The 19,637-nt window shown below is 41.9% G+C and overlaps 1 protein-coding gene across 1 annotated transcript in view; it reads left to right on the forward strand.

Moving 5' to 3' along the window:
- The window catches only part of LOC106587057 (protein kinase C-binding protein NELL1), a 493,867-nt gene that overhangs the window by 331,333 nt on the left and 142,897 nt on the right, over positions 1–19,637 (forward strand). The window contains exon 13 of the mRNA XM_014174942.2: positions 4,170–4,295. Within this exon, the coding sequence (XP_014030417.2) occupies positions 4,170–4,295 (126 nt within the window). The remainder of the gene's footprint in view (positions 1–4,169; positions 4,296–19,637) is intronic.

Here is a 19,637-nt window from a genome sequence, read left to right on the forward strand (position 1 = left end):
TGCCCCCTAGTAACAAAGTGAAAACATGTTTTTAGAAATGTTTGCTAATTTATTGAAAATGAAATACAGAAGAATGTAATTTTCATAAAGTACCAGTCAAAAGTTTTGACACACCTAAACCTCCAGGGTTTTTCTTTATTTATACTATTCGCTGCATTGTAGAATAATAGTGAAAACTATGTTAAACAAATCAAAGTATGTTTTAGATTTTAGATTCTTCAAAGTAGCCACCCTTTGCCTTGATGATAGCTTTGCACACTCTTGGAATTCTCTCAACCAGCTTCACCTGAAATACTATTCCAACAGTCCTGGAGGAGTTCCCACATATCCTGAGAACTTGTTGGCTTCTTTTCCTTCACTCGGCGGTCCAACTCATCCCAATCCATCTCAATTGGGTTGAGGTTGGGTGATTGTGGAGGCCAGGTTATCTGATGCAGCACCATCGCTATCCTTCTTGGTCATACAGAGCCTGGAGGTGTGTTGCGTCATTGTCCTGAGGTGCAGTTAATGAACTTATCCTCTGCAGCAGAGGTAACTCTGGGTCTTTCTTTCCTGTGGCGGTCCTCATGAGAGTCAGTTTCATCATAGTGCTTAATGGTTTTTGCAACTGCAGTTGAAGAAACTTTCGAAGTTCTTGAAATTTTCAGGATTGACTGACCTTCTTGTCTTAAAGTAATGATGGACTGTTGTTTCTCTTAGCTTTTACCCAAACTGGTCTATATTCTGTATACCACCCCTACCTTGTCACAACAAAACTGAATGGCTCAAACATATTAAGAGGGAAAGAAATTCCACAAATTAACTTTGTACTTTAAAAAAAATGGATATGCATTCCAGGTGACTACCTCATGAAGCTGGTTGAGAGAATGCCAAGAGTGTGCAAAGCTGCCATCAAGGCAATGGGTGGTTACTTTGAAGAATCTCAAATATAAAATATATTTTGATATGTTTAACACATTTTTTGTTTCTACATGATTCCATATATGTTATTTCATAGTTTTGATGTCTTCACTACTATTCTATAATGTCGAAAATAGTGAAAATAAAGAGAGGTTTGTGTCCAAACTTTGGACTGGTACGTTAAATTTTCACACCCTTGAGTCAATACTTTGTAGAAGCACCTTTGGCAGCGATTACAGCTGTGAGTCTTTCTGGGTAATTCTTTTAGAGCTTTCCACACCTGGACTGTGCAACATTTGACCATTATTCTTTTCAAAAACCTGAAAGGTGAATTCATCTCCTAGTGTCTGGTGGAAAGCAGACTGAACCTTTTCTTTTAAAATTTAATTTAAAAAAATAAACAACATAAAAAACATAATTCCACTTTCACATTATGTGTTATTGTGTCGGCAGTGGCAAATCTCAGTGTAATCCATTTTAAATTCAGGCTGTAACACAAAAAATAAATAATCTGAATGCACTGTATGCACACACATACACACACACATTTAACTCTATATTTTTTACACACACACACTCTACCCAACTCCTACAGCTAATATAATCACCCAGTGGAATCATTTATTGGCCCTTGTAAGCAGACTGCTTTTAATTTCAGTAATGATGACTTACTACTTCACAGTGTGTCAAGGGCACTTCCCAGCACCAAGTTGCTGGTGACAGTGAAGTCCAGAGTAATTGGTGAGCACTTAATTATCCACTCACGACGCATTTTGCTTCAATGTATTTTTGTGTCTAGGCTTCTTCATGTCTTCCTGCACGATGGTCGCAACGGGCAATTGCTCGACTCATCGGAGATGTTTGCAACGTGCTAAGTTTACAATTCAATTGGTTCTAGTTGGCGGCACCAAAGAGAGCATCTTGACTGGCTGCATCACCGCTTGGTATGGCAACTGCTCGGCATCCGACAGCAAGGCGCTACAGAGGTTAATGCATACAGCCCAGTACATCACTGGGGCCGAACTCTCTGCCATCCAGGACCTCTTTACCAGGCGGTGTCAGAGGGAGGCCCTAAAAGTTGTCAAAGACTCCAGCCACCCAAGTCATAGACTGTTCTCTCTGCTACCGCACTGCAAGCAGTGCCAGAGCGCCAAGTCTGGGAACAAAAGACAGCTGAACAGCTTCTACGCCCAACCCATAGGACTGCTGAACAGTTAACCATATGGCTACCAGGACATTTTACATCGACCCACTTTATTTTTTATTTATCTTAATTGTTTTGCATTGCATTGACTCTATGCACACTCACACATACTAAAAGGACACTCCAAAACACACACATACAAAACATACACACGCACACACATGCATATTGAAGCCACACACACACATAGACACACTTTCACGCTTCACATACGCTGCTGCTACTATGTTTACATACACTGAGTGTACAAAACATTAAGAACACCTTCCTAATATTGAGTTGAACCCCCCCAAGGCTTTAAAATAATTCTTTAACCCTTCTCCTCCCCTTCATCTACACTGATTGACGTGGATTTAACAAGTGACATCAATAAGGGATCATATCTTTCACCTGAATTCACCTGGTTAGTCTATGTCATGAAAGAAAACAGATGTCCTTAGTGTTTAGTAGACAGCGTATATTCTAATTGCCTAGTCACTTTTACCCCGACCCACATCTACTGTACATACAGTATTACGTAAATGATCTCAACTACGTCGTACCCCTGCAAATTGACTCAGTACTGGTACTCCTTGTATGTAGCTTGGTTGTTTTTTAATTGTGTTACTATTTCCTTATTTATTCAGCAAATATTTGTCTTCCTTTTTAACTCTGCATTGTTGGGAATAGGCTTTTAAGTAGACATTTCACTGTAGTCTACACCTGTTGTATTCGGCGCATGTGACCAATAAAATTTGATTTGATTGGTTGGTGCTAATTTCGATGTTCTTCTTGACACGTGTTACTTTCCCGTTCTAGGATGAATCATGTTTAGGTGTGACTGTTCTCACTGTAACTCCTCCTTCAGAGAGATGACTCCTATAATAATAATTATATACAGAATAGTGCCTTTCCATGTGCTCAGAGTGTTTAAATAATAATAACTCTCTAACCTTGAAGCTACCAGACTTGCCTATTTACAGTGAGGGAAAAAAGTATTTGATCCCCCCTGCTGATTTTGTACGTTTGCCCACTGACAAAGAAATGATCAGTCTATAATTTTAATGGTAGGTTTATTTGAACAGTGAGAGACAGAATAACAACAACAAAAATCCAGAAAAATGCATGTCAAAAATGTTACAAAATGATTAGCATTTTAATGAGGGAAATAAGTATGGTCATCCCCAAAGCCAACAGCTGCTTTGGCCGGCTTTCCTTCCAGTTCTCTGCTGCCAATGACTGGAACGCATTGCAAAAATCACTGAAGTTGGGGACTTATATCTCCCTCACTAACTTTAAGCATCAGCTGTCAGAGCAGCTTACCGATCGCTGCAGCTGTACACAGCCCATCTGTAAATAGCCCATCCAACCAACTACCTACCTCATCCCATGTTTGTTTTTGTTTTTCTGCTTTTTTGCACACTAGTATTTCTACTTGCACATCCTCATCTGCACATATATCACTCCGGTGTTATTTGCTAAATTGTAATTACTTCACCACTATGGCCTATTTATTGCCTTACCTCCTTACTTCGTTTGCACACACTGTATACAGATTTTACTATTGTGTTAATGACTGTACGTTTGTTTATCCCATGTGTAACTCTGTGTTATTGTTTTTGTTGCACTGCTTTTGCTTTATCTTGACCAGGTCGCCGTTGTAAATGAGAACTTGTTCTCAACTGGCCTACCTGGTTAAATAAAGGTTAAATAAAACATTTAAGGGAAGAGGGTGTCACTTGGGATGCTCTCCAAAGGAATGAACTCCACTTCTTTTTTCAAACTTAAAAAAAAAAATGTTTACATTCGTGGGGTAAAATAGGATATGAGAGTATCAAAAGGTAGTGGGACAGATTTGAACCCACACCGATACAGGTACATGTGGCCTGGGGTCTAGAACACTAACCACTAGACCAGGGTTTCCTAAACTCGGTCCTGCCCCCCCCCGCTGGCGACAGAGTTATATATTCCTCCTCGGCCCCTACTATCTCCCTTTGTATCTGTCCCCCTCTCTACATTCCAACTGTCACTATCCATAAACAATATATATATTGACAACTCCTCTGTGTGGGTTCTACTCTCTCAGATATCGATGAGTGTGCCACCCAGATGCACTACTGCCAGGCTAACACGGCGTGTGTGAACCTACCCGGCAGCCATCGCTGTGACTGTCTACCTGGCTTCATCAGAGTGGATGACTATTCCTGCACAGGTAGGCCAAATATGCGCATACACACACACATTTTGAACATTTCGGTAGGCCAACACAAGCATACACAAAGACACACACACCCACACATACACTTCCTAATTTTCCGTACCACCTCGTACCTAACCTCCTAAGGATTATCGGTAATTTCAAATCTAATTTTATTTGTCACATGCACCGAATACAACAGGTGTAGACCTTAAAGTGAAATGCTTGCCAACCTTGTGTATTGTATCTTGGTAAACACAGAGTGCACTCACTTCTCACAGTTAACACACAACTCTCACAATGCCAAAGTAGGCCAGATTGATCCTCTCAGTTTGTTTTAGTCTGAGATTTGTACAAAACTACAGAACAGGGGCAGTACAACGTTTCTCAGAGATGGAGTACTGATTTAGGATCAGTTTAGCCCTTTAGATCACAAGGAATAAGATTACATGGACCCAGAGAGCTGAACCTATATCAGCACTCTGAGAAGCTTGAAACAGAGTTTTATAGTTTTACTCAATGCTGGTTGAGAGAAGCAACACATTACCAGCTCATGGTGACTTGAGCATCTTTCTCTTTCTGCCTCTCAGAAGACCGTGAGTGGTTGTGTGAGCCATTTGACCTCAGGTCTGTGTACTCTGGAGCCACACACACTGTCCTTCAGCTGGAGAGGGGTCAGGACGCAGCTCCACACTGTTGTCAAACTGGGGTCAGGACGTGGCTACTGTCATGGAAATTCAGTACTGAGAGAGACTTCGTCATTTTTTCAAACAATCATCTTTATTTAATATTGACTAATTATTGCAATTATGAGGCTGGTCGACCCCACACCCTTGAGTGTTGGACCGAGTAACCTAACCTTTACACAAATGCAGAGTACCATATATAGCGGACACTAACAATGCTCAGCCATGGTTGGTTCAACCCCCCTCATGCAGACCAAGGAGCATCATAATGCACTCTGGGTTCATCCTGTCATTATCTGCACGTTGTCTTAACCCCACCCTGGCTTAGTTTCCCAGATGCAAGGATGATTTTGAGACAATGAGGGATTGTTCTACTCCAAAGCCATCTCTAGTAAAACACATTCTTGTCTATGTAACGCAGTCTTTAACTCATTTGTCAACTCAAGCCATCTCCAGTGACCACACGCCCAGATTAGCTGCAGGGAACTAGAGTGGAGCCCATGAAGACACAGACACTAGTAGGACAGCAATGTCTTACTATTAGTTAAATATTAATTGTTAACCATTAATATCAAATAGATCAGTTAAATACAAATTTTTTTTATCACACTACACACTGCAGTTAAACTGGGGCTGTCAGGTCAAGATAATTTCAAGAGACCGTTTTAAAAAGGTGAGAAAGACGTGAGAGGAAGTTGGAGATGCAGATCTTATATCAGATAAACAAACTAGCAAATTAAGTTTAAGGCCCAATCCTGAATCAGAAAAACATCAAAATGGAAGCCCCCACACCACTTGGTTTGCCATCTGAGGGATGGGGCTGGAGAAATGTAAGAATTCTCAAATTAGATAGATCAAGCTTTAGATGCAAGGATTGATAGTCTGTGAGGTGAAACCGTATTTTAAGGCTATACATTGTTTCCATATCACAGATTGGGCCTTTGAATTATGGAAATGTGCAAATCTACTGTCTGTTGACATTGGCTGGGATTCTTCATCTGATTCAAACAAGCCAAGCTTGTGTTTATTTCCGATACTTTCTGATTTAGTGAAATCAAACTGCTTGCCACATTCCTCTGGGCATGCAATGCCTCCAATTAGGTTTTGTTGTGGTGGATTATTCTATGCATGCATGCTAAATGGCACCCTATTCCCTACAGTATATAGTGCACTACTTATGACCAGGGCCCATAGGAAATAAGGCAACCATTTGGGATACAGACTATGCATTTAATGGCGTGCAGATTATCAACAGAATAGCTAATCAGCAACAGTGTTTTCGAGGATGTAATAATGCAAAAACCAACTGAATACTGCCATTGATATTTTCTACATTGTAGAATAATAGTGAAGACATCAAAACTATGAAATACCACATATGGAATCATGTAGTAACCAAAAAAGTGTTAACCTGTTAGGGCTAGGGGGCAGTATTGACACGGCCGGATAAAAAACGTACCCGATTTAATCTGGTTACTACTCCTGCCCAGTAACTAGAATATGCATATCATTATTGGCTTTGGATAGAAAACACCCTCAAGTTTCTAAAACTGTTTGAATGGTGTCTGTGAGTATAACAGAACTCATATGGCAAGCCAAAACCTGAGAAGATTTCAAGCAGGAAGTGGCCTGTCTGAGAAGTAGTGTTTCATCTTGGCTCTTTTTATTGAAGACTCAGGATCTGTGCAATAACGTGACACTTCCTACGGCTTCCATAGGGTCTCAGAGCCCGGGAAAAAGCTGAACGATATCGAGGCAGGCTCTGGCTGAAACACTTTATCGCTTTTGGCAAGTGGCCACTCAGAGTACTATGGGCTTAGGCGCGTGCCCGCTTCGACCGAATGCTTTCTTTTCCTTTGTCTGTTTACCTAAAAGCAGATTCCCGGTTGGAATATTATCGCTTTTTAATGAGAAAAATGGTATAAAAATTGATTTTAAACAGCGGTTGACATGCTTCGAAGTACGGTAATGGAATATTTAGAATTCTTTTGTCACGAATTGCGCCATGCTCGCCACCCTTATTTACCCTTTAGGATAGTGTCTAGAACGCACAAACAAAACGCCGCTGTTTGGATATAACGATGGATTATTTTGGACCAAACCAACATTTGTTATTGAAGTAGAAGTCCTGGGAGTGCATTCTGACGAAGACAACAAAGGTAATAACATTTTTCTTATAGTAAATCTGACTTTGATGAGTGCTAAACTTGCTGGGTGTCTAAATAGCTAGCCCTGTGATGCCGGGCTATCTACTGAGAATATTGCAAAATGTGCTTTCACCGAAAAGCTATTTTAAAATCGGACATATCGAGTGCATAGAGGAGTTCTGTATCTATAATTCTTAAAATAATTGTTATGCTTTTTGTGAATGTTTATCGTGAGTAATTTAGTAAATTTACCGGCTGTGTTCGGTGGGAATGCTAGTCACATGCTAATGTAAAAAGCTGTTTTTTGATATAAATATGAACTTGATTGAACAAAACATGCATGTATTGTACAACATAATGTCCTAGGGTTGTCATCTGATGAAGATCATCAAAGGTTAGTGCTACATTTAGCTGTGGTTTGGGTTTATGTGACATTATATGCTAGCTTGAAAAATGGGTGTCTGATTATTTCTGGCTGGGTACTCTGCTGACATAATCTAATGTTTTGCTTTCGTTGTAAAGCCTTTTTGAAATCGGACAGTGTGGTTAGATTAACGAGAGTCTTATCTTTAAAATGGTGTAAAATAGTCATATTTTTTGAAAAATTGAAGTAATAGCATATCTAAGGTATTTGAATAACGCGCCACAGGATTCAACTGGCTGTTGAGTAGGTGGGACGCAAGCGTCCCACCTAGCCCATAGAGGTTAACAAATCGAAATATATTTGACTTGATGACAGCTTTGACTGGTGTCCTTAATTTTATTGAAGGCCTCAATCTGTATTTTTGCAAAAATATGATAGCTAACATTACCTAGCTAAGCACTTGCTAGTCAGTGGCACAGACAGATTGAAACTGGTATCAACAAAATGTGTTTCATTCTATCCCATAACACATGGCATCATTTAGCTAATAAAAGTTTATTAGGAAGTTGAATTAATAAGTTAGATGCTCCCCGGACAACTTTGGTAGGTAGCTAGCTAGAAAGTTGGTTTCAATTTTTCAACAGATTTTTAGAATCCCCCTGATTGGACATTACCGGTTACTGGTCTTGGAACTCATGTGTTCACCAGAAACGGCTTCTGGTAAACTGTTTGCCACTAGTGGCAATACATGTTATTGCCACAGGTTGCCACAGATTCACCACTAGTAGCAAACGTCTGAAAACTCCTGCCAACATTTTGTGGCACACTATTTAGTTTGCAGCAAATTTGCCACAAATTTGTGGGAAGTTTGCCGCAACAAATACATTTTTGTCAGGGAGGTCAGGTGGTTCAGACACTGGATTTGTATCATGATGTATGTACGTACACGTGTACAATTCATACGTGTACAAATTGTGTTTGTCTAAAAAAACATGTGTATGCTGTACATGACAGTGGCAGGTGCGTGGGGGTGTGAATCTAAAGCCAAACAAGCCCACATCCAGGCTCCGTGGTCTTGGGGGTAGGAATAGCACTTATTCCCGTGATGATAGTGTGTGAGAGTAGTTCCTGCAAAACAGGTCATTGTTCTCTTGGGAGTTTACTACATAACTGTTTGTTCAAACCCTTTTAAAAGTGACTTTGCCCACCATATCCATAGACAAAGTGTTGCTGTCAGCCTGCAATTAGTGTTGCTATCTTTAAGCCTATCCAAATAGTATACTAGACTTTAAGCTGTTTTCTACACCAGAAAGATGTTTAATGGGATACTTTGGGATTTTATCAATGAGGTCCTTTATCTACAAGTCAGATGAACTTGTGGATAACATTCATGGGATATTTTATTTCAGCTCATGAAACATACAACAAACCAAAATATAAACGAAAAATGTAAAGTGTTGGTCCCATGTTTCATGACCTGAAATAAAAGATTCCATAATTGTTCCACCTGCACAAAAAGCCTACATCTCTCATATTTTGTGCACAAATTTGTTTACGTCCCTGTTAGTGAGTATTTCTCCTTTGCCAAGATAATCCATCCACCTGACAGGTGTGGCATATTAATAAGAAGCTGATTAAACATCATGATCATTACACAGTTGCACCTTGTGCTGGGACAATGAAAGGATACTCTAAATTGTGGCGTTTTGTCACACCTCTCAATGCCACAGATGTCTCATGTTTTGAGGGAGCGTGCAATTGGCATGCTGACTGCAGGAATGTCAACCAGATCTGTTACCAGATAATTTAATGTTAATTTCTCCACCATAAGCCCCCTCCAACATCATTTTAGAGAATTTGGCAGTACTTCCAACCGGCCTCATAACCGCAGACAAAGTGTATGGTGTCATGTGGACGAACGGCTTGCTGATGTCAACGTTGTGAACAGAGTGCGCCATGGTGGCGGTGGGGGTTATAGTATGGGCAGGCATAAGCTACCAGCACAATTGCATTTTACCAATAGCAATTTGCTATGCACAGAGATACCATGATGAGATCCTGAGGCCCGTTGTCGTGCCACTCATCCGCCGCCATCACCTCATGTTTCATCATGACATTGCACAGCCCCATGTCGCAAGGATCTGTTCACTGAAAATGCTGAAAATGTCCCAGTTCTTCCATGGCCTGCATACTCACCAGACATGTCACCCATTGAGCACGTTTTGGATGCTCTGGATCGATGTGGATGACAGCATGTTTCAGTTCCCACCAATATCCAGCAACTTCACGCAGCCATTGAAGAGTGGGACAATATTCCACAGGCTACAATCAACAGCCTGATCAACTCTATGTGAAGGCAAATGCATGAGGCAAATGGTGGTCACCAGATACTGACTGGTTTTCTGATACCCTAAAAAAAGTTAGGGGTGTGTATCTGCGACCAACAGCTGCACATCTGTACATTTTTACATTTTAGTCATTTAGCAGACGCTCTTATCCAGAGCGGCTTACAGTAGTGAATGCATACATTTCATTTCATGCATTTTTTTTGTACTGGCCCCCCGTGGTAATCGAACCCACAACCCTGGCGTTGCACACACCATGCTGCCATTGCAAACACCATGCTCTACCAACTGAGCCACAGGGAAGGCCTGTTCACAGCCATGTGAAATCCATAGATTAGGGCCAAAAACTATAAATGCATTTCAATTGACTGATTTCCTTATATTAATTTTAACTCAGCAAAATATTAGCAGTTGTTGCATGTTGTGTTTATATTTTTGTTCAGTACATTTACATTTAAGTCATTTAGCAGACGCTTACAAATTGGTGCATTCACCTTATGATATCCAGTGGAACAACCACTTTACAATAGTGCATCTAAATCTTTTAAGGGGGGGGGTTAGAAGGATTACTTTATCCTATCCTAGGTATTCCTTAAAGAGGTGGGGTTTCAGGTGTCTCCGGAAGGTGTTGATTGACTCCGCTGTCCTGGCGTCGTGAGGGAGCTTGGTCCACCATTGGGGTGCCAGAGCAGCAAACAGTTTTGACTGGGCTGAGTGGGAACTGTGCTTCCTCAGAGGTAGGGGGGCCAGCAGGCCAGAGGTGGATGAACGCAGTGCCCTTGTTTGGGTGTAGGGCCTGATCAGAGCCTGAAGGTATGGAGGTGCCGTTCCCTTCACAGCTCCGTAGGCAATCACCATGGTCTTGTAGCGGATGCGAGCTTCAACTGGAAGCCAGTGGAGAGAGCGGAGGAGCGGGGTGACGTGAGAGAACTTGGGAAGGTTGAACACCAGACGGGCTGCGGCGTTCTGGATGAGTTGTAGGGGTTTAATTGCACAGGCAGGGAGCCCAGCCAACAGCGAGTTGCAGTAATCCAGACGGGAGATGACAAGTGCCTGGATTAGGACCTGCACCGCTTCCTGTGTGAGGCAGGGTCGTACTCTGCGAATGTTGTAGAGCATGAACCTACAGGATCGTGTCACCGCCTTGATGTTAGTGGAGAACGACAGGGTGTTGTCCAGGATCACGCCAAGGTTCTTAGCACTCTGGGAGGAGGACACAATGGAGTTGTCAACCGTGATGGTGAGATCATGGAACGGGCAGTCCTTCCCCGGGAGGAAGAGCAGCTCCGTCTTGCCGAGGTTCAGCTTGAGGTGGTGATCCGTCATCCACACTGATATGTCTGCCAGACATGCAGAGATGCGATTCGCCACCTGGTTATCAGAAGGGGGAAAGGAGAAGATTAATTGTGTGTCGTCTGCGTAGCAATGATAGGAGAGACCATGTGAGGATATGACAGAGCCAAGTGACTTGGTGTATAGCGAGAATAGGAGAGGGCCTAGAACTGAGCCCTGGGGGACACCAGTGGTTAGAGCACGTGGTGCGGAGACGGATTCTCGCCACGCCACCTGGTAGGAGCGACCTGTCAGGTAGGACGCAATCCAAGAGTGAGCCGCGCCGGAGATGCCCAACTCGGAGAGGGTGGAGAGGAGGATCTGATGGTTCACAGTATCAAAAGCAGCAGATAGGTCTAGAAGGATGAGAGCAGAGGAGAGAGAGTTAGCTTTAGCAGTGCGGAGAGCCTCCGTGACACAGAGAAGAGCAGTCTCAGTTGAATGACCAGTCTTGAAACCTGACTGATTTGGATCAAGAAGGTCATTCTGAGAGAGATAGCAAGAGAGCTGGCCAAGGATGGCATGCTCAAGAGTTTTGGAGAGAAAAGAAAGAAGCGATACTCGTCTGTAGTTGTTGACATCAGAGGGATCGAGTGTAGGTTTTTTGAGAAGGGGTGCAACTCTCGCTGTCTTGAAGACGGAAGGGACGTAGCCAGCGGTCAAGGATGAGTTGATGAGCGAGGTGAGGTAGGGGAGAAGGTCTCCGGTAATGGTCTGGAGAAGAGAGGAGAGGATAGGGTCAAGCGGGCAGGTTGTTGGGCGGCCGGCCGTCACAAGCCGCAAGATTTCATCTGGAGAGAGAGGGGAGAAAGAGGTCAAAGCATAGGGTTGAGCAACGTGAGCAGGTCTAGCGGTGTCGTTTGACTTAACAAACGAGGATCGAATGTCGTCAACCTTCTTTTCAAAATGGTTGCAAAGTCATCCGCAGAGAGGGAGGAGAAGGGGGGAGGGGGAGGAGGATTCAGGAGGGAGGAGAAGGTGGCAAAGAGCTTCCTAGTGTTAGAGGCAGATGCTTGGAATTTAAAGTGGTAGAAAGTGGCTTTAGCAGCAGAAACAGAGGAAGAAAATGTAGAGAGGAGGGAGTGAAAAGATGCCAGGTCCGCAGGGAGACTAGTTTTCCTCCATTTCCACTCGACTGCCCGGAGCCCTGTTCTGTGAGCTCGCAATGAGTCGTCAAGCCAAGGAGCAGGAGGGGAGGACCGAGCCGGCCGGGAGGATAGGCTAAATGACTACCGACCCATAGCACTCACGTCTGTTGCCATGAAATGCTTTGAAAGGCTGGTAATGGTTCACATCAACACCATTATCCCAGAATCCCTAGACCCACTCCAATTTGCATAGCGCACCAACAGATCCACAGATGATGCATACCTGTTGCACTCCACACTGCCCTTTCCCACCTTGACAAAAGGAACACATATGTGAGAATGCTATTCATTGACTACAGCTCAGCGTTCAACATCATAGTGCCCTCAAAGCTCATCACTAAGCTAAGGACCCTGGGACTAAACACCTCCCTCTGCAACTGGATCCTGGACTTCCTGACGGGCTGTCCCCAGGTGGTAAGGGTATATAACACATCCGACACGCTGATCCTCAACACGGGTGCCCCTCAGGGATACATGCTCGGTCCCCTCCTGTATTCCCTGTTCACTCATGACTGCACGGCCAGGCACGACTCCATCACCATCATTAAGTTTGCTGATGCAACAGTGGTAGGCCTGATCACCGACAATGATGAGACAGCCTATAGGGAGGAGGTCAGAGACCTGACCTTGTGGTGCAAGGACAACAACCTCTTCCTCAACGTGAACAAGACAATGGAGATGATCGTGAACTACAGGAAAAGAAGGACCGAACATGCCCCCATTCAAATTGATGAGGCTGTAGTGGAGCGGGTCGAGAGTTTCAAGTTAATTGCTGTCCGCATCACCAACTAACTCATGGTTGAAAGACACCAAGAAAGTCGTGAAGAGGGCACAACAATGCCTTTCGCCCTTAGGAGACTGAAAAGATTTGTCATGAGTCCCCAGATCCTCATCAAGAGCATCCTGACGGGTTGCATCACCTCCCGGTATGGACTTTTCTATCTGCTACCACACGGTGAGCTGTACCGGAGTGCCAGGGCTAGGTACAAAAGGCTCCTTAAGAGCTTCTACCTCCAAGCCATGAGAATGTTGAACAACAAATAAAATGGCCACCCAGACTATTTGCATTTGTTTTTACACTGCTGCTATTTGCTGTTTATTGTCTATGCATACATGTACAAGTTACCTCGACTAACCTGTACCCCCACTTATTGACACGGTACCGGTACCCACTGTTCATAGCCTTATTATTGTTATCTTATTGTGTTACTTAAAAATTACTTTATGTAGTCAATATTTTCTTAACTCTATTTTCTTAATACTGCGTTGTTGGTTAAGGACTTGTAAGTAAGTATTTTAGGGTAAGGTCTACTACACCTGTTGTATTCGGCGCATGTGACAAATAAAATTTGTTTTGATTTGAGAGAGAGAGCGAGAGAAATACTAGTCCCGTCTGAAAAGGGCTATAGAGAAGATTCGACTACTATGGCCAAAAACGTTGAGTCTCACAGCTGTGTTCCAATATGGCACCCTATCACCTACATAGAGCACTGCTTTTGACCAGAGCCCTATGTGTCCTGGTCAAAAGTAGTGCACTATATAGGGAATAGGGTGCCATTTGGGAGACAGACACGGTTACTGTGCAAACCAACAAATAAGGGTTTGTTTTCTTCCAGCTGTATTTGGGTGAATATAAGCTGCACTGGCTGTCATGGGTAATTGGTGCCGGGGCCAGGGAATAGCTATCCGACTCTTATCTGATCCTCTTGGGGTTTTGGAAAATGTTTTGGTGTTTAGCAGCCAGTGATAATGGTTTACTAGTCTGTTGGAGATGAGCGTATTAGAGAGACTGAAAGAGGACAGAGAGGGGAGTGCAAGACCTTTCGGCTATCTATACATTTTCATTGCTGCTGAAGCTGTATGCAGTAGATTACAGTTGAGACTACAATCAGTGTGTGCGTGTGTGTTTGTGCACCCTGATCAACCCCTAACCCCAGACACATCAAGCAGATCTGAAAGAATTGGATGGATGTAAGCAATATGCCGGACCAAGCCATTTCCAGGTAGTTACCAATTGTGATGAATTATTCAAAGTAAGTACCAGAAAGCACTCTACTTTCTTAGAAAAGGTAGACGGTAAATAGTTGAAAGTAAACAGTTGGAAGGTAAACAGTTAAAATTGAATTTTAGATTAATGGCTTATCTGTAATAGGAGAAGCTGTATGCACCTACAGTAGAATGTTTGAGGGGTTATGCCTGAGGATATTGGGCTTATCTACCCTGCCGCAGGAAAGGACTGGGTCCAGAAACCAGTCAGAGCATTTCTAACACCCGAGACCACTTTTTTCTATTTGAGGCCCCCCACACTGGTCCATTGTTCCTCAAGGCCCCCATTATTAGCCAATGATTGATAATTCTGTGCAGAAACCCCCATTTAGACAGGCCAACGTTGCTAAAGATGGACCAGCACAAGTGGCATTTGCTCAAACTGCCCTACGGCCCGTCCGATTCTGCCCTGTTTTGACTGATACCATTAGCCTTTCCATAGTATCCTGCAGTCTTAGTCCAAAAACCTCAAACTGGAATGCACATGATTTTTTAAATGATTTTATTTAACCTTTATTTCGACAGGGATTCAATTCTGACACCAAGGTCTTTCTTCCAGATGAGCCCTGTATAGCACCTGAATACACATCAAAATACAATAAACACATTAAACTACACATTCATATACACATTAAAACCTCTTTGGGATAGGGGGCAGCATTGGGAAGTCTGGATGAAAAGCGTGCCCAGAGTAAACTGCCTGTTACTCAGGCCCAGAAGCTAGAATATGCATATAATTAGTAGATTTGGATAGAAAACACTCTAAAGTTTCCAACACTGTTAAAATAATGTCTGTGAGTATAACAGAACTCATATGGCAGGCAAAAACCTGAGAAAAATCCAACCAGGAAGTGGCAATTTTGAGGTTTGTAGTTTTCAAGTGAATGCCTATCGAATATCCAGTGTCTGTGGGGTCAGATTGCACTTCCTAAGGCTTCCAGTAGATGTCAACAGTCTTTAAAAGTTGTTTCAGGCTTCTATTGTGAAAGGGGAGCGAATAAGACCACTCAGTGTAAGTGGCTCAGCTGAAAGCCATGAGTTGTTTATCGCACGTGAGCGCAAGCTCCGTTCCCTTTCCTTTCTAATGAAAACAGTATTGTCCGGTTGAAACATTATTGTATATTTATGATAAAAACACCCTAAGGATTGATTAGAAACATCGTTTGACATGTTTCTACGAACTCTAACAAAAGGAGGTATTTGGACATAAAGATGAACTTTATCAAACAAAACAAACATTTATTGTCTAACATGGAGACCTGGGAGTGCCATCAGATGAAGATCAAAGGTAAGTGATTCATTTTAATGCTATTTCTGACTTTTGTGACACCTCTCCTTGGCTGGAAAATGGCTGTATGGTTTTTTTGTGGCTAGGCGCTGACCTAACATAATCGCATGGTGTGCTTTCGCCGTAAAGCCTTTTTGAAATCGGACACAGCGGCTGGATTAACAAGAAGTTTCTTTAACCTATGTATAACTCTTGTATCTTTGATCAATGTTTATTATGAGTATTTCGTAATTTCAATATGGCTCTCTGCAATTTCACCGGATGTTTGTTTGAGACAATGCATTTCTGAACATAACGCGCCAATTTCAAATTAGGTTTTTGGACAAAGATTAACTTTATCGAACAAAACACATTTATTGTGTAACATGGAGTCCTGGGAGTGCCACCAGATGAAGATCATCAAAGGTTAGTGATTAATTGTAACGCTATTTCTGACTTTTGTGATACCTCTCCTTGGCTGGAAAATGTCTGTATGGTTTTTTGTGGATAGGCGCTGTCCTAACATAATCGCATGGTGTGCTTTCGCCATAAAGCCTTTTTGAAATCGGACACTGTGGTTTGATTAACAAGAACTATATCTTTAAAATGGTGTATAATTCTTGTATGTTTGAGGAATTTAATTATGAGATTTGTTATTTGAATTTTGTGCCCTGCAATTTCACTGGCTGTAGGCCAGGTGTTCCACTAGCAGAACCCCCTTCCCAGAAAGGTTAAAATACACGTTATTATACAAAACAATACACGAAAAGCAAAACGCAATCATAAAAAACAGACACATTCTTCTGTAAATAAGTCCCTTAACAACCTAGAGGCAAAAATTCCTCAAATCTTTAAGTGCATTGTAGATCAATCCACATGTACGGTGTAAAAAAAAGATCTAGCCAACTATGGAACAGATATCCAGACTTAACCATCCCTGAGCCCAGGTCCAGTAGCCCATACATCTATAGGTTAACAAGGTAAGGTATGGTGGAAGTTTATGCAAAAGAGTTTAGACAAAAAGAGTGCAATGCATCAATCTACAAGACTTTGAGGGTCAGCGCACATTCTGATACAAAATGCAATGATGTGTACTGAACCTATCACCCATAATAAAGCACAATTTGCTATGATAAACTGCATTCAATGACTTCAATACAGTGGCAGCTGCATTCATATAGACGATTCTGCCATAATCAATAATCGGAATGTTGCCTGAATGATTTGTTTTCAGCTATTTAAAAAAAGACAAGACCAGTTCCTACAGAAGCCCATTTGAATTCTTAATTTCTTAACTAACTCAACAACATGCTTTTTGAAAGATAGCTTTTTGTCAATCCAGATGCCCTGATATGTATAGGTGGCAACACGATCAACGAGGACACCATCCAAAGTACGTATGCATAAATTAGATTTTTTTAATGATTTGGTAAATAACATGTACTTGGTTTTACCTGCATTAAGTACCTTAACATGTTAACTCTGTATTGATTTAAAATGAGTTGACAATTTAATTGTTTTTCTATGGCTGGGAGCTCCCATAACTGGCTAACACTTTAGGCTCTCTGGTCAAATGGTTGCGATCACGTTTCGTACGGTGTGATCTACCAAATCACTACTCACTCAACCAATCCATATGTCCAATTGCTTGGGGGTTTATTTAGTTATAATTTATAGATTTGCAATATCAAGGCACACTGTGTTGTAGCCCGACAATACGCGATTTGCGGTAATCCACTGCAAGATACATTTTATGCAACAGTTGGCACATTTATTTTGCTGAAATTCTAGAGATGGAAAGGATTATATTTACCCCAGATACATTATATGTATAATGAAAATGTAAGAAAATCCAATTATACAAGTAATGAATGTAGAGCTCAGGTGTGACGGGCGTGGGAACCTTGGCAACCCCACCAGTATACATTAACTCTTCAAAATGGAGGTCACGCCAGCAGGCTAGCTCGTTACTAACCCAATTAGAAAGACCCATAAAATACAATACAAGAGGGAAAGTTCAGCAGACGCTCTGAGTTTCACTCCGAGCTTGCACATCGCAGATCTCATCCATCCGTAATTGGCTTTGAGAATATAGCATTTATATTTAGCTCCTCTATAAAGATTTAATGTACGAATCATGTCCCCAGTGTCTGTCACTACTCGGCGTCAAAGCATACCGCCATCAGGACTGATGTTTATCTCTGTATAATATGCTGCTTATTCAAAAGACTTTCTGCTCTGTGTGGGTTTGTGTATGTGTGTGCGCGCATGTTTGCTGCTGCATGCTGCTTTTTGATGCATAGCCTCTCTTCCTCTGCCTTAATACATGAAGGGAGTAGTACACAGCGTTGTACGAGATCTTCAGTTTCTTGTCAATTTCTCGCATGGAATAGCCTTCATTTCTCAGAACAAGAATTGACTGAAGAGTTTCATTAGAAAGTTCTTTGTTTCTGGCCATTTTGAACCTGTAATCAACCCCACAAATGCTGATGCTCCAGATACTCAAGTAGAAGGCCAGTTTTATTGCTTCTTTAATCAGGACAACAGTTTTCAGCTGTGCTAACATAATTTCATAAGGGTTTTCTAATGATCAATTAGCCTTTTAAAATGATCAACTTGGATTAGCTAACACAACGTGTCATTGGAACACAGGAGTGATGGTTGCTGATAATGGGCCTATGTAGGTATTCCATAAAAGATTTGCCGTTTCCAGCTACAATAGTCATTTACAACATTAACAATGTCTAAATTGATCAGAAATACAGTGTAATGTTATCTTAATGGACATTTCTAAGTGACCCCAAACTTTTGAATGGTAGTGTATATACAGTTGAAGTCGAAAGTTTACATACACCTCAGCCAAATACATTTAAACTCAGTTGTTCACAATTCCTGACATTTAATCAAAGTAAAGTTAGGATCACCACTTTATTTTAAGAAGATGAAATGTCAGAATAATAGTAGAGAGAATGATTTTATTTCAGCTTTTATTTCTTTCATCACATTCCCAGTGGGTCAGAAGCTTACATACACTCAATTTGTATTTGATAGCATTGTCTTTAAATTGTTTAACTTGGGTCAAACGTTTTTGGGTAGCCTTCCACAAGCTTCCCACAATAAGTTTGGTGAATTTTGGCCCATTCCTCCTGACAGAGCTGGTGTAACTGGGTCAGGTTTGTAGGCCTCCTTGCTCGCACATGTTTTTTTCAGGTCTGCCCACAAATGTTCTATTGGATTGAGGTCAGAGCTTTGTGATGCCCACTCCAATACCTTGACTTTGTTGTCCTTAAGCCATTTTACCACAACTTTGGAAGTATGCTTGGGGTCAAATGGCTCAATTACAACAAAGTCAAGGTATTGGCTCTGTCAGGAGGAATGGGCCAAAATTCACCCAACTTATTGTGGGAAGCTTGTGGAAGGCTACCTGAAACATTTGACCCAAGATAAATAATTTAAAGTCAATGCTACCAAATACTAATTGAGTGTAAACTTCTGAAAACTGGGAATGTAATGAAAGAAATAAAAGCTGAAAAAAATTCTCTGTACTATTATTGACATTTCACATTCTTAAAATGAAATGGTGATCCTAACTGACCTAAGACAGGGAATTTTTACTAGGATTAAATGTCAGAAATTGTGAAACTGAGTTTAGATGTATTTGGCTAAGGTGTATGTAAACTTCCGACTTCAACTGTACACACACTTACTCGCGACCAGTTTTTTAGGTACAACACCCCATTCACGAAAATGGATGTCTCCTACAGACAGTAAGTTGCATGGCCGTGGCTTGCTATATGAAGCAGGCAGACAGGCATCCAGTCACTGTTCGATTATAAGTGGGCAAAACGAGTGACTTAAGCAACTTTGAGCTTGGTATAATCGTCGATGCCAGGCACGTTGCATCCAGTATTTTAGAAACAGCTGCCCCTGCTGGGATTTTCACGCATGAAAATGGTACGACAAAGTAAAAACATCCAGTCAGCGCCAGTCCTGTGGGCGAAAACAGCTTGATGATTAGAGAT

This window comes from Salmo salar, chromosome ssa26, assembly GCF_905237065.1.
Source record: "Salmo salar chromosome ssa26, Ssal_v3.1, whole genome shotgun sequence".
Lineage (NCBI taxonomy): Eukaryota > Metazoa > Chordata > Actinopteri > Salmoniformes > Salmonidae > Salmo > Salmo salar.